This window comes from Dipodomys spectabilis, unplaced genomic scaffold, assembly GCF_019054845.1.
Source record: "Dipodomys spectabilis isolate Male_0828 unplaced genomic scaffold, ASM1905484v1 ptg000115l, whole genome shotgun sequence".
NCBI classification, from domain to species: Eukaryota; Metazoa; Chordata; class Mammalia; order Rodentia; family Heteromyidae; genus Dipodomys; species Dipodomys spectabilis.
The window spans coordinates 952,629-969,035 of record NW_024870792.1 but is presented as its reverse complement, the minus strand read 5'-3'; the positions used below and the strand labels follow the sequence as shown (position 1 = coordinate 969,035).

Sequence of the window (16,407 nt, the reverse complement as noted above, 5' to 3'; positions counted from 1 at the left end):
TGAACTAATAGCAATGAATGGCTTTTGTGGTGGGTTTAAATCTGGAAACCCTGTAGTTTCACTAATCTGTTGGCAAAACAGACTGGTTGAAAAGGAAACTTGTCCTATATACTGCTGAGTGGGGAAGCATTTGCTGTTGAGGATGTAGTTCACATTTTCTCACTAGAGGGTGGTATTGGTTCTAAAAACAAGATCACAGCGAATCTGGGCTGCATGTTGTTTAAAGAAAAGGTAGATCCAAGCCTTCGTATGCTACCCCAGAAGTTGGTAAATGTCAAATCTGAAACCTTCCAAGGGCCTCATCCCATCCTGGGCTGGCTGCAGTTCCAGAGGAGCCAGATAAAATAGTGAAGACACTTGGAGGAGATGGGTGACAGATTCTATATTCAGCTACATTAACTAGTAGACAGTGCTCCCTGGGCCTCTCTCCCTACTCTGCTGAATAGAAGGGCTGCTCTAGATGATCCCTAGGTGCTCAGCCTATCTCTAAAATACTGAAGTTCCAGCAACCTTCTGGGGCAAAAGGATTGAAGAATTTCTTGTGCTCTTTACCAGACTAAGGAAGAAGTGAAATCTTAAATTTTTAGATTGGTAATAATTAAAATACAATTCCCCAAAGCAGGGCACCAGTGGCTCACGCCCGTAGTCCTAGCTACTCAGGAGGCTGAGATCTGAGGATCACGGTTCAAAGCCAGCCGGGGCAGGAAAGTATGTGGAGACTCATCTCCAATAAAACCACTAGAAAACCAGAAGTAGCGCTGTGGCTCAGGTGGTAGAGCGCTAGCCTTGAGCTGAAGAGCTGAGGGACAGCGCCCAGGCCCAGAGTTCAAGCCCCATGACTGACATAATACAATACAAATCAATGTTGCAGTTGAGGTGTAGTATCTATCCTAATGCCCCCAAGCCTTTCGTCAAGGCTTCCATCACAGAACCTTAGAACCATTGCTTTCATCTGAGCATTTAAAAATTTTAATTTCGGTGACTTAGTGAATCACCCAGAGCTCTACCTCCGCTCCACACTAGCTTGCTGGAAATGGGCGGAATCCATTTAGGTAAGTCATCGTAAGGAAGGAGGCTGAACTTTGTCAACTAGGAATGATGTGCGGTGGGGGTGGGAGCTGTCTCCTAACCCACCCTGCCTTCCTCCGACCTGCATGCGCTTTGTTAAGAGCCACTTGCAGAGGCGCTCGCTCCCCCCCCCCCCCCCTTTGCCGTCTTTTTAGACTCTTTCCGTAGAGCCTGAAGCGTGCTCTGGAACTCCAGGGTCCCAGGAAGCCGGGCTTTCATCGTTGCTCGGGTGCGACCTCAGAATGGGCGTGAGCCCAGCAGTTAGCCGCAGACTGTCAAGTTTAGCTGTCGCCATAAACGCCTTGGCATGAATACCCGATACCCTCTTCTCATCCCAACTGCACTGGTTTGCGGACGAAGGGCTTCCTCGATCTCCGCCCCGCCCCCAGCATTGGGTTGCGTTTTCAACACGGTTTGGTACATCTGAACTTCCCAAAACGCCCGTCGGTCCCTTCCTCGCTCCCTCTCTCCCCGGAGTACTCGAGCCCCCGGGCCGGCCACGGAACGCGTTCCATCCCGGGCGCTCGGGCACACCCCTCCGCAGCGAGGATTGGCCAGGCCGACCCCCGCCTCGGCGAGCCGCGCCTCCTAAGAGGCCCGCACGCCTGCCAATCCCCACGGGCTGTCAAAACAAGTCTCCCCTCCCTGTCACAACAGAGCGGAGGGGAGGCCTCCGCCGGCGCCGCCGCCACCGCCGCGGACGACTTCCTGGGGCCGCCGCGCCGCGGGCAGGCGGCGGGCAGGTGGCGAGAGCGCCCGCCCGCAGGCTCCGGCCCCGGCTCCTCTGTGGCCGCGCGCGCGTCCCGGCGCCCGAGGCCGCCTGGCCCGGCGCCCGGTGCCTTTTGTCTGGTGCAGAGCGGGCGTCGGCTTCACGTTTCGGGGACCTCCCGCTCCGTTTCTCCTCTCCTCCAGCCTCTCGCGCACGTCTCCTCCCCGCCGGGCCGCCGACCCTCGGACCCCGGCCCCAGCGCGTCCCTGCCCCAGCGATGTCTCCTCCTCAGAAAGTTGCGGCCGCCGCCGCCGCTACCGAGCGCTGAAACAAAGTCTGGAGGGGCCGCCTCCCGCCCGGTGCCCGAGCGCACCGGTGCCCAGCGGCCGGACCTCGCGGCCCGGCGTGCCGCCTTCCCCTCCCCCGGGAGTCCCACACGCGCCCGGCCATGGCCGAGGGCGCGGCCGGCAGGGAGGGTCCCGCCCCGCCCGACGCGGCCGGGGGCGAAGACGACCCCCGAGCGGGCCCCGACGCGGGGGACGCCGCGGCGGAGGCCTCCGGGGGCCGCATGAGGGACCGTCGCAGCGGGGTCGTACTGCCGGGCGCTGCTGGCGCCCCGGCCGACAGCGAGGCCGGCCTCCTGGAGGCGGCAAAGGCGACCCCCCGGCGCAGCAGCATCATCAAGGTAAGCGGAGCCGCGGCGCCCCACGAGCCCGCCTGGGTGTGGGCTGTGGGCGCGGGTGGGCCGGGGGCCTCGCGCAGCCGGGACGCACGGGCAGGCACACGGCAGGTTCTGCATTGTTTTCTCCCACCGCCTTCTTAGTCGGGAGGTCCCCAGACTCGGGGCGGTAGAGGCAGAAGGGACCCCCGCCCCCCTCCCCCATCTCCCCAACAGTCAGTGGAGGAAAAAGTTCCGCTTTGCGTCTTGGCGTTTTGGTGGATGCTCCCCCCTGGCTTTCTCTGCAAGCCTCACTAGCCCACTGATGGGAGAAGGGAGGACTCAGGAGAAATGCAGACCCAAGGGCTGGCTCTGCCCTGCCCTCCGCTCTCCACTCTCCATGGAAGGTTGGCTTTTCATGAGGAGTAAAGCACAGCTTACACTCGAGTGAAAAAAAATTCCCTCCAGATACAAATGGTCCGGAAATCCTAAGAGGCTTGAACTTTCCGGTAGGCAGGCGGATTTCTTCTTTTTTTCCAGCCGACTCTAGAGCAACTGTTTTTTGTTTTTAAAGTGATAAAAGAGCTCAGAGTTTTGTCATTGCAGAATGCACAAGCGGAAGGCATTCAATCCCCAAGGTTCATCCATAGCCGGTGCGGTTACAACCACACACAGGGAAACCACTTCCCGCCCCCACCCCCAGCCCCGCAGGATTTCTTTTCCTCCATCTGGCAAGGAATTTGTAAACCTCTCTGCCTTCCTTCCACTGGGGAGCTTGTTTCCTCTGAGATTTCATCTTTGGGGTGTGCATAACTTTGGGGGTGAACTCTGGCAGAGGCTGTGGAAAAGGACTTCTTAGCATAAAGGCTCATGAATAGTCGTGAAATGAAAGCCGGTAAAGCAGTATGAACACACACACACACACACACACACACACGTGTGGATACACAAACCAAATACACGAATGAAGACAGTGAAAGATGGATTTGAAACTACCTGTTCAGTTACTGGGTGTGCCAATACATTCAGGAGCTTGTTCAGGTTGAAGAGGTGTAACAACTGCATAATGCAGGTCTCTTCGTAGCTAAGAGCACCAGTGTTTGCACTCGAGTCCCTAGTTTCACATGTGATGTGATCCCAACATAGACACATGGAAATTTAAAACCACTGGAGAGAATTCTGATTTAAAGAGTGGATGTTAAATCCAAATAAGTTATTTCTGTTTTTTTTTTTTGTAGTACTTTGATTGGGGGGTTATGAATTTGCATAGAAGATGTGACCAGTTTTTATGTGTGTGTGTGTGTGTGTGTGCTGGTCCTGGGGCTTGAACTCAGTGTCTGAGTACTGTCCCTAAGCTTTTATGCTTACAATTAGTGCACCACCACTTGAACTACAGCTCTACTTCTAGCCTTTTGGTAGTTAACTGGAGATGAGAGTCTCACAGACTTTCCTGTCAGAGTTGGCTTTGAACTGTGGTCCTCAGGTCTCAGCCTCCTGAGCAGCCAGGATTACAGGTGTGAGCCACTGGCATCTGGTGACTTTTTAAAACTACAAGTCAAAAAGCATACTGTCTTGAAATTATTGAAAATTCATTAACATTTTGGATTTTAAGATGTTGACACATGTGGACCTGTGTGTGTGTGTGTGTGTGTGTGTGTGTGTGTGTGTGTGTGTGCTGGTCCTGGGGTTTGAACTCAGTGCCTGACACTCTAAGATGGTTTAAAATATATGATGATAAAAAATTTTTTATAATGCTGCAAAAATGCAAGTAATGAAATCAGGTACCGGTAGCTCATGCCTGTAATCCCAGCTACTCAGGAGGGTGAGATCTGAGGATTGTGGTTCACAACCAGCCACAGCAGAAAAAATCTGTGAGATTCTTACCTTGAGTTAACTACCAGAAAACCAGAAGTGGTACTGTGACTCAAAGTGGTAGAGTTCTAGCCTTGAAAAACAGAGCTCAGGTCCCAAGTGGGTGGCTCACTCCTGTAATCCCAGCTACTCAGGAGGCTGAGAATTGAGGATTGCTGTTCAGAGCCAGCCCAGGCAGAAAAAATTCCTGTGAGACTCTTCAATTAATCACTCAAAAGTCGGAAGTGGCCCTCTCAAGTAGCCTTGAGCACAAAAAGGCCCAGGGACGATGCCGTAGCCCTGAGTTCAAGCCCTACTACTGACCAAAAAAACCCCAAAAAACAAAAAAACCAACCAACCAACCAACCAACAATGCAAACAAAAAACAAGTAATGAAGTATAAGGAATATAGAAATTCTTGTAACTAAGGTTGCCGCTTTTAATATTTTTGCATTGTACAATATACTTAGAAGGCTCATTGGTGAATAATGGTGCCTCTTTTCAAGTTTCTTTTTGTAACTAAAAGGAAAGGAGACAACAGAGAATCAACTTTTTCCTTAAATAGATATTTAGCAAATGATCTTTAAAATAAAAAATATGAAATTAATTACATTATTTTAAGCTTGATTTAATTGAAAAATCTATACATGTTTTAAAAGACTAAATATTGCAAAGGACTGTGAGGACTTTTGACTACTCCACACTCCATCTTAGAGTCCACCTCATAGCTGTTAACACTTTCTTATCCAAAATGCTCCATGCATTCAGCAGTGTATACATCACTTTTCTCACTACTGTGATAAAATACCCGAGACAACAGCTTAAGAGAGAACACATGTATTTTGACTCATGGTTTCAATGTGTCAGTACATCATGGCAAGGGTGGACATTGTGAAGATGAGAAGTTTACATCATGGCTGAAACGAAGCAGAGAGAAAGGGAATGTGAGAAGGGGCCAGGACATAGCCTTGGAGGACGTACTTCCAGTGAATTATTTCTTCCAAGTAGGCCCCACCTTCTACCTTTCATCACATCCCAATAATGCCATCATCTTGTGAATCTATCAAGGAATGAATCCATCCATTGAGTCTGAGCTTTCATGATCTAACGGTTTCTGGAAATGCCATCACAGACGCAAACAAAGGTGTGCTTTAATAACCATCTAGGACTTTCTTCGGCTAGTTGAATTGACAATTAAGGGTATTGTTCACACTTGTATAACAATGCATATCAGTAATAATCTATTGCGGCTCCTGTTTTATTTGATAAAATGTGGCTAGAGTTTTATGGTCCTCCTAATTTCAAACTTGCTTGAAACATTCTTGATGCCTAGGGGATTGTTGGTATTTATTGTGATGAGCAGATTAATCTTTTTTAAAATTCTGTTTTTATTCTCTTTACGTAGTTGTACAAAAGGGTTGCCATTCAAAAATCAGTTTATAAATATAGTGAATCTTGATTGATATCACCCCTGAGCAAGTAATTGATCTTTCAGAGGTAGAGTAGGGGCGATGCCATTCTTTCTGATAGAAGCATAAAATTCCATTGTGTAAATATACCACATTTTCTTGATCTATTCATCTATTGAGGGGCATCTGGGTTGATTCCATAACTTAGCTATGGTAAATAATGCTGCTGTGAACATAGTTGTGCTGGTAGCTTTAGTGTGGCCTAGTTTGAGATGATTTGGATAAATGCCCAGGGGTGGGATTGTTGGATCATAGGGAAGTCTATGCTTAGTCTTTTTTTCTTCTTTTGATAGGTTGTAGTCCTTGAACTCTGGGCCTGGGTGCTGTCCTTCAGCTCTTCAGCTCAAGGCTAGCACTCTAAGACTTGAGCCAGAGCGCTACTTCAGGCTTTTTCTGCTTATGTGGTACTAAGGAATTGAATTCAGGGCCTCATGCATGAAAGTCAAGCACTCTACTACTGAGCAACCTTCCCAGCCCTATGTTTAGTCTTTTGAGGAACTTTTATATTGCCTTCCAGAGTGGTTGAACCAGCTTACATTCCCATGAACAGTGTAGTAGTGTTCCCTTTTGGCCACATCCCCGCCAGCACCTGTTATTATTTGTTTTCTTGATAATGGCCATTCTAACTGGGGTGAGGTAAAGAAATGGAAAGACTTGGAAAAAATCATATTAAGTGAAGTAAACCAGACCCAAAGAAACATAGGCTCTATGGTTTCCCTCATTTGTAATAACTAGTCTATGCCTAAGTTAGTCCTGACAGAGAATCATAATAGCTCAAGAGCTATGTACATATAACCATATAAAATGATGCTAATTGAAATGAACTCCAAGACATGGAAACAACAGGTCTTTTTTTCAATGGTCAACCTTGATGTACTGTATATAGTCCTTTCTTCTTATTTTATTTCATTTTTTCCCCACTGGTTTATCCTGGTAATCTGTGTCTTTGATTTTGGTACCCTCCATCTTGTATATGCATTTATCTGATTGGGTGAAAGAAATAACAAAGTGCTGAAAGAAGTACAAAAGATGACCCATTGCAACAATGGTATGCACAGGACATATGTTGGAAATGAACTTTACAACTTTGTGGTGGGGGAGGAGTGGGGTGAGGAGAGGGATAGTGGGAGAACCACAATGGAGTGGGTAACAGTGTTCAATGAGAAATGTACCTTACTCATGTAAATGTAACCCCTCTGTACAGCATCTTTACAATAAAATAAAATTTAAAAAGAGGTAGAGTAGGTAGAGTTGTTGGGATTTGCTCTTGTAGGCCTTTTTTCTTTTTCAGAGAGAAAGAAGCAGGTGGGCTCTGTTATATTCTGTATATATATATCTGAGATCAAAAACTTTTTCTGCTGCTATCTTGAACCTGATACTACATAGTTTCGCAGCATTAGCATAGTAAAATTATTAACTTCTTAAAAAAACTCAGTCACTTTACATTGCTGTAAGAAAACACCTGAGCAAATTGACAGAAATGGCGGGGGTGGGGGCAGGTTTATTTTGGCTCATGGCTTCTTGGCTTTGGCCCATCGTCACTGGGCTGTATGTTTTTGGGTCTGTAGTGAGGCAGACCACATAGCAGAGAATAAAGAGTTTCCTTATGGTGGCCAGGTAGCAAAGAAAGTCAAAGGAGGACCAGGGATACAATATGTCTTTCAAGGGTTCACTCCCAGTGACCTATTTCCTCCAACTAGTCCCTAAATCCTAGTTTCTACTACCTTGCAATAATGTTATCAAATTATGAATCCATCAATGGATTCATCCATTGACTAGATCAGAACCTGTATGATCCAGTCACCTATTGAAAGCCTTACTTATTGAGGACCAAAATTTCAACACATTAGTTGGCAGTGGTGGGGGAAAGCGTTTCATATCCAATCCATAAGATCACATAAGAAATTCCTAGCACATGTTCTATGGAAAGAGAAAATGCATTTGTTGTAGTTTTGCCAAGGTTTCTTTTCTCTTTTTAAATTTGGCATTGAAACATATACAGGAAAACAAAAGGCTTTAATGTATTTTCTATTAAAAGTAACTACTATTCCAAATAGCCACTGTAAAAAATAATTGATATTCATGATCATAATCATCATATATTAAATGTTTTTCAGCTCTTTTTAGTGTATTGTTTCCATTTAAATCATTTTAATGCTCTTTATTAACCTGAATATTAGATAAATCAGAGTAGTAGATTCCTCTGTTCAGCTGGAAAAGACTGTCTTATATTAATAAAAGGAATGTTTTCTGTAAATTTTCCCTTTCTAATTCAAAACCATGTGTGTAGTTGAGAAAACAATTTCCTTTTGAGCGGATGAAAACAATGGCAATGTTTATCTGTATGCATCTTTGGAAAGTTTTTCTACTCTTACAGTGTTTCTTCCCTTAAACTTCCAGTCCTAAGTTTTAAAAATTTCATGTAAGAAATTGTTTGTCTTTAATACATTTTTTGTTTTTTTTCTTGGGTTGATTTTTCTAGCAACATGGACATTAATAAATGCTGCATTTTTCAGTGTTTTGTAATATACCACAATAATTCAATTGAGTCAATTTTAATTTCTTCCTGACTTGTGGCTTAAAATGACAAATTAAGAACAAGCTAACAGGTAATATCTAATAGTTGTGTGCTACTTGGTGTTTGTATACTACTTGGTGTTTGACTATTATTTTTAGATAAGATATATGTTAGACCATTTATCTATCTGGTACTTGATATCAATCTTGTAACATTTAAAATATTTAACAGTTTAAATTACAGTTAATAGCTTTATATTCTGTAATGTTCTGGAAAAAGAAAGCAATGTAGGCTGGGAAGGTGGCTTAGAGGTAGAGTGCTTGTCTTGCATGCATAAGGCCCTGGGTTCAATTCCTTAGTACCACATAAGCAGAAAAAGCTAGAAGTGGTGCTGTGGCTCAAGTGGTAGGGCGCTAGAGTTGAGCTGAAGAGCTGAGGGACAGCGCCCAGGCCCAGAGTTCAGGCCCGTGACTGACAAAAAAAAAAGAAAGCAATGTAGATTATTCTTTATGCTAGATGGTAGGAATGGAGGTACATACATGTTTTAAAAGTCATAGCTGATTTATGTTCCAGTACATGTGACATATTGATGAGTCTACTTTGTTCTATTTTGATTCCACTTAGTATGAATTCTGTAGACAAGGAAGAGTGGAAATTATCATGTGAATCTCATGAGTATGGGTATGTGATATAAAGCTATGTGTTGAGAATGAGGATCAAACATCTAAAATAATGATTAGCTTTAGTGTTTATTCTTTACTGTTATCATGGCCAGCCTCATTTTGTTTTTTTTTTTGTCTGTTGTGGGACCTTGAACTCTTGGCCTGGGTGCTGTCCCTCATCTCTTCAACTCAAGGCTGGCTCTCTACAACTTGAGCCACAGCACCACTTCTGGTTTTCTGGTAGTTTATTGGAGATAAGAGTCTCATGGACTTTCCGGCCCTGCCTGGCTTTGAACCGTGATCCTTAGATCTCAGTCTCCTGAGTAGCTACGCTTATAGAAGTGTGCCACTGGTGCCCAACTGTCAGTCTCATTTTATGTGGGCTTCTGAGCTGCAACTTGAAGAATGTACCTTGGGTACCAGTGGATTCATAGCAAAATTAGGACTTTCCTCAAGGGATATCGGGGATGCAATTCACATTAAGTGCTGCCTATTATGAGTTATGTATTAAACTAAGAACTTACATATTATTTCATACTTAATTCTCACAGTAAGCCCTCTAAAGTCAGGGAGGCAGAGAGAACTCTTAATGTATGATATGGAGTCAGGATTCAAAGCCTTAGCTGCTTAACTCTAGAGCGTGCATTCTTATTGATTCTCGGTTAGAAACAACCTAGACGTGAGAGAGTGAGTGAAGAATCTGAATCTTGGGCCTCAAGACTTGTGGGTTACATTGTCCTTTCTTTACGTTCTTTTCAGATTTCAAACACCTGGAGTTTGATGACTCAGGAGAAGGATTACAACCTTTCTCATATTTTCTAGGTCTGTGCTATATTTAGAAAGGCAGAACAATTTGGGAAGTGTCAATATGTGGAGCCCCACCCCTCTTTTTAGAATCAATATTGTAGCACACATTTGTTGTTTTCCACTGGACCCATTTCCCCTGTTCCTTCAGATAATGGGCTGTGAGAAAGATTATAGTCTCATTTGTATTGAAACATAGAGGAAGCCATACCTGGAACATAGAATAGTTTCTTTCTAGGGTAGTGAAACATTGGAGGATCTTCATTAGGAGCTCTCTTCAGATCAAGGCGAGCGCTCTACTGCTTGAGCCACAGCGCCACTCCAGTTTTCTAGTGGTTTATTGGAGATAAGAGTCTCATGGACTTTCCTGCCTGGGCTGGCTTTGAACTGTGATCCTCAGATCTCAGCCTCCTGAGTAGCTAGGATGCCCAGCTTTGAAAGTAGTTTTAAAGGAACATTTATGAGGGGAAATGAAATGTGATTGGAAACTGCTTAAAGTTCTAGGGATGCTATGAGTTCCATAGGCTTTTGTAGATCTGGAAATCATTCAGAATTTATAAATTACCCTTCAGCATAAATGTGTTAAAAACTCCCAAGTAACAAACTTATGGATGAATTTCAAGGGAAAAAACCTGAGTATTCAGTGGAGCTGGCCCACTATGAGTGTGATCCTTCAGTTGGGATTCAATTTGAGTTCTCTTGAAGTGTGATTCATCTGTTTAAATAGCGTAGGGCCGCTTACATGGCTTTGGTTTCTTAGCCTTGAACCACTTAGGTGATTTGGTTTATTATCCCAACAACATCAGTCAGAATGTTTACTTTCTCTAGATTTGCTACAAAATGATGGTCACATTTCAGCTTAGAAGTGGTTTCTTCTTATTGCTTGGCCTTTCTTATAGCACCTCCTGAGAGAAGGAGGAATAAACTTCTGGTGAAGAGGAGCCATGTTATACTCTGACAAGAGGTTTAAGAAGTGCTTGTTCATCAGTGATTGTTACTACTATTACTACTTGTTTATTTTCCCTTTTAGAGACTATATAAGGTTTAAAAAATATAAACTAATAGCATAGTGATTGAGAAATTAAATACACATTGTGGTTACCACTGAGTAGTTGTTTTCCCAGACTCCCCCCTGCTTTTTTTTTTTACAATATAGAAAATAGGCAATTAAAATTTTTTACAGTAAAATGTCAATTGAACATTTATTGCCAAATAGTGCCTCAGGCACAGCTGAGAATCGTGAAAAGACATCAGGAGACTGCCGACCTCATCTTGATGCTACTAAACAATCCTTTAACTGCTTCTGGGCAATGCCAGAGCAACTGACGAGGCAGTGGGCCAGGGACAGCACAACAAGAATCCCATTATCTTTCCCGCTCCCCCAGTCACTGCTGTGCAGCCTTGGTAATTATGAGTATTGAAAATAGTTCCATGTTCAGGACTAATGTCCAAACCGAGATAGACATACTTTTGTACATCTAAAAAGTTAGCAAACTTCAAATGAATAAAAGTTTGGAATTTACTTTTGGGATTCATCCTCAGTAAATGAACTACTGGTTATAAAATAGAGAGGAAAAATAATTTGATTGGCCTTTCAATTTCAACGCAAGATAATAAATCAATAAATCTTTATATAGTGAGATCTGTACGTTCTGGAAGATCTCTTACTGTATGTGAGTTTATATGTATTTACTTGTTGCATGTATATATTTATTTGCTAGGGCCGGTGATTGAACATTTGAGGCATGTTCACAGCCCTCAAAATCTCATATTTTGAAAAGTGTGTATTTTTTTGTGCCAGGCTTTGATCTTGAACTCAGGGTCTGGGGTGCTAATCCCAAGCTTTTGTGCTCAAGGGTGGTGCTCTACAACTTGAGCCACAGTTTCATTTCCAGCTTTTTGGTGATTAATTGGAGATAAGAATCTCATGTACTTTCCTGCTTGGAATGGCTTCAAACTACAGTCCTCAGATCCCAGTCTTCTGAGTAGCTAGGATTACAGGTATGAGCTACCAGAGGTTCACAAGTGTTTAATAATATAAGAAAGGTTTATTTGTAGTATTGTTCAATTTTACTCATCTTTGTATTCTACATAGTTCATCTCTGTATCTCAGTTCTCACAATAGGACACAATAGAGTTTATTATAATTATTGACTATACTAAACCAATAATAGCAATTAGGACAAAGGGCTAATTTCTGTAATAACATTCTCTTCTAAGTACTGATTGGTATATTTCAGCTAACATTGATGGCAACAAAATCATAGTATGACAAAGTATTGGAATAATCTCTTGGGTTTAAAATTGGATTTGATATTTAGTTTTATTTGTATCATCTTATGTGGGTGGTTGATGTGTTTTAGAGAGATGTTATTTATGAAACTAGTACATTTTTTGTTTTTGTTTTGGTAATGTCTGTCTTGGGGCTTGAACTTAGGGCTTGAGCTCAGAGCTTGGGTGCTGTCCTTGAGCTTTTTTTGCTCAAGTCTAGCACTGTACCACTTGATCCACAGCTCTACTTCTTGCTTTTTTGTTAGTTAATTTGAGATAAGAATCTGAAGGACTTTCTTGCCTAGGCTGGCTTCAAGCCTTGATCCTCAGGTCTTAGCTTCTCTTGAGTAGCTAGGATTACAGGTGTGAGCCAGGGATGCCTGGCCCTGAGCAGTGCCATTTTAGCTTATCTCATTTATGATCAGTTTATTGTTATTTTGAGAAAAGTAGGATTATGTATGCTGAGCAGAAAATAGCTTTTATTTATATCACCATTATGAGTCTGGGAAGAACAATTTTGAAAACAATACAATTAATTCCAAATAAAAATCCAATAAAACTAAAATATTTCAATAAATCTGTTTAGTTCCTTGGTATTTCTGAGTTCGTATTTAGTAATTTATGAAAGTGTGCTATTATAAGCAATAATGTTGTTTGTTCTTAATCATACAACTTTGTATTCAAAATTCAAAATGCCTTTGAAAGGCAACATCTGCTGTGTTCATTCTTGCATGCTGACCTTTTTAAAGAGCCTTTAAAAATATACTAATTCTGGATGAACTACAGATTAAGCCCAGGCAGTGTGTACAAGTTGACACGTTGGTATTATTTCCAGTGGTACAGTATCCTGGTTAAACATGTTGAAATTGTGATTTACTGTAAGTTTGGGGAATTAGATATTCTCAAAGTTGGAATATCTTTAGAAGAACATGGCAGGATATAAATGCACCAACAGGATACTTTATGTTTATACTTTATACTTATAGTTGGGACCAACATTTTTAATGTAGAATTCTGAAAAGCTGGAATGGCCACATCTAGGCATTTTCCCCGAAGCCCTAAGTGACCTGTGTGCCGCTCAAAACCCACACTCCATCTCCTGTGCTTCACAGTTGGTGATGAAGATGTGCTTCTTAAATGCACACAGTAGGGATAGAGAGTAAGGTATCACAGATGTGGTCTGTAGGTCATCTCCTTTGGCTCAGGCTGTATCAGAATCATGCTTAGGAAAAATGTATTTGTGTCATAGAGTTTCTGTCCTGCTCCCTTTCAACTCTGCCTTGATTGTGCATTGGGGAAACAGAAGAGATCATCTGATGTGTATATGACATCTCTCTTCCTTTAAAAGTTTCTCTCTATGAAATTTCATCCTTGAATTTACAATTTCTTAAGTATCATTGGCCATGACTAAATTTTGGAATAGTTGTAATGTAATACCCCAAATTTCCAAAACCAAGCAATGGTAAATTTTTGAATATGTTGGTCTGTCTGGACTGGATCTGGGAGAAAAACCAAGTAAATATAACCAGTTCATTCTTGTATTGTTTTGCAATAAAAGCAACCACCATTAATCTAGATGCATATGTGTTATTTGAGTTGTAATTCACAGGAGTCTAGGAAACACCAATGATCTGAGGTGCTTGTTTTGGCTTAAGTGTTTTGAGTTCTTACTCTTGAAAATCTTAAGTATTGGCTTATTGTTGCTGCTGTACAAATTGCTACAAAGTTAATGGTTAAAACAATGTACATTTATTATTTTACATTTTAAAGCCATTATTGTGTTCTTATATGTAATAATATAATAGGGTTTCTAGCCTTCATGGCAATGTAATATATTAAAACAAGAATAAAACTACAGTTTCCTCAGTGCTGCTCCTTAGTACTACTAGTATCAAAGTTTTATTTCCATGTAAGCTCATCTCACAGAGAATCAGTTGCTTTGTGGTTTCATAGTTACTTGGATCAGATTTTAGGATGTTTTCTAATATATAAAGCTTGTTAAAAGTAAAAAGGAGAAAGCATTTTTCTTCACTGACACTGAACAGTGTCAACTGGGAATGTAGTGGGCTTAACTGGTGTTAAGCCACTAAGATAAAAAGTTAGAATCAAGCCGGGCGGGCGCTGGTGGCTCACGCCTGTAATCCTAGCTACTCAGGAGCCTGAGATCTGAGGATCGCGGTTCAAAGCCAGCCCGGGCAGGAGAGACCGTGAGACTCCTATCTCCAATAAACCACCAGAAAACCGGAAGTGGCACTGTAGCTCAAGTGGTAGAGCACTCACCTTGAGCTGAAGAGTTGAGGGACAGCGCCCAGGACCAGAGTTCAAGTCCCACGACCAACAACAACAACAACAAAAAAACGCTCGCCTTGAGCTGAAGAGCTGAGGGACAGCGCCCAGGACCAGAGTTCAAGTCCCATGACCAACAAAAAAAAAAAAGAAAAAAAAAGTTAGAATCATAATTTAAAAATACCTGGATATAGAAATTAAATATTTGTTTATCTGAACTGAAAACTGTACAGGATATTTTTGCTATTTTTAAGTTCTTAAAAAAGTCTGGAGAATTGACTAGGTTTTTAATGTGCTTCCTATCTTTGAAAAAGTATTTCCCTCCTCCCCCCACAAGCTATAAAACAATTTCTTACAGACATAAAAGATTAACTATGTTTATCTGACTGTATGTCTTAAATCTTTAAGTAGCTAATTAGTGGTTTAATTTTTTTTTGTGTGTGTTGATTGGTCCTGGGGCTTGAACTGAACTTGGGCACTCTTCCTGAGCTTATTTTGCTCAAGGATAGTGCTCTACCACTTGAGCCACAGATCCACTTCTGGCTTTTTCTATGATTATTTGGAGATATGAGTCTCATGGACTTTCACACCTGGGCTGGCTTTGAACTTTGATCCTCAGATTTCAGCCTCCTGAGTAGCTAGGATTTCAGGCATGAGCCACTGGTACCTGGCTAATGGTTTAAATTTTGATACTTAAGTTTTACAGTTGAAAATGGTTTATATATTTTACAGATCAAGTAGCTGATGAATTTAGATTATCTTATTCCTAACAAAGACCTTGGTGTTATGACCCATAGGCTGTGTTTGTGGTTTACTTAAGTACTTCCCCCACCTCCTGTCATTTGGATCTTTTTCTTCATAAATTGTTATATTTTCAGCTTTGTAGAAGTGTATAGTCAATGCTGATAAGGAAATAATACTGTTGGTGGCACCTAGTCTCTTGTTTTCTTTAGATAAGTGGTTTGATCTACATCTGAATTCAAAATATCAGGAAAGGGAATACTTTGGAAATATAGTGCAACTATGTTTGAAGATAACAGAACTTCAGTGAAAGCTATTAATCAATAGAGGATTGGAGAGAAGTGGAAGAGAAAGCAATAGAGAAGGCTATTCTGAGCAAAATATAATATAAGCACATCTGAAGTACTACAATGAAACCCCTGGTGTAACTAGTACACACTAAAAATAAGTGACAGGAAAGTAAAACAGGCTGGGATGGAGACTGGGAAGCTAGCAAAGAGGGTGAGTGAGGATGAATGTAGTTGTTATAGTTTAGTTATATATGACAACAGAACAAGGAAACCTGGTGAAATTGCTTTAAGAGCAGGAAGTGAGTAAGAACAGGGAGACTCAGGGCTAAGGTTGAATTAGATACATTGTATATATGTATGGAAATATCACAGTGAACCTCATCCCCTTGTACAAATGATGTATGTTAATAAAAATAGAAAGAAATATAAAAATTACCATTGAAAATTGAATTTAGCAGAGCCATAAGTATCTGAATTTTTTTGTTCACTTTCTGTATTTATAGGTATTTGGATTTTTTTGGGTCAGTTGTGGGGCTTAAACCCTGTGCCTGGGCCCTGTCCTTGGGCTCTTCAACCCAAGGCTAGTGCTCTACCAGTTGAGCCACAGTGCCACTTCCAGCTTTTTCTGCGTATGTGGTGCTGAGGAATCAAACCCAGGGCCTCATGCATGCAAGGCAAGCACTCTACCACTGAGCCACCTTCCCAGCCCAGTATTTGGATTTTTTAGGTAGTACATTTTCTCTAACAAAGAGATCTCAATATACTATGGAAGCTTATTTCTCTAATAAGTAAGAGTAGGTAGGTTATTCCAAACCAGATAGGTTGTTCTGCTTCTTTACTGACATATCTCTTCTACCTTATAAGAGGAAAAACAATGGCAAATAGCTTCCTCTTTTTTTATTTTTTTTGGTTGGTCTTGGGGCTTGAACTCTGGGCCTGGGCACTGTCCCTAAGCTCTTCAGCTCAAGGTTAGTGCTCTACCACTTGGGCCATGGCATCACTTCCGGTTTTCTGGTGGTTTATTGGCGATCAGAGTTTCACGGCTTTTCCTGCCTCGGCTGGCTTTGAACTGTGATCCTC

General features: G+C 42.1%; 1 protein-coding gene across 1 annotated transcript in view; it reads left to right on the top strand.

Annotated features, from left to right (window-relative positions):
- The first annotated feature begins 2,140 nt into the window (after positions 1-2,140).
- The window catches only part of Plcl1 (phospholipase C like 1 (inactive)), a 352,481-nt gene continuing 338,214 nt past the window's right edge, over positions 2,141-16,407 (top strand). The window contains exon 1 of the mRNA XM_042688319.1: positions 2,141-2,462. Within this exon, the coding sequence (XP_042544253.1) occupies positions 2,226-2,462 (237 nt within the window). The 5' untranslated portion in view covers positions 2,141-2,225. The remainder of the gene's footprint in view (positions 2,463-16,407) is intronic.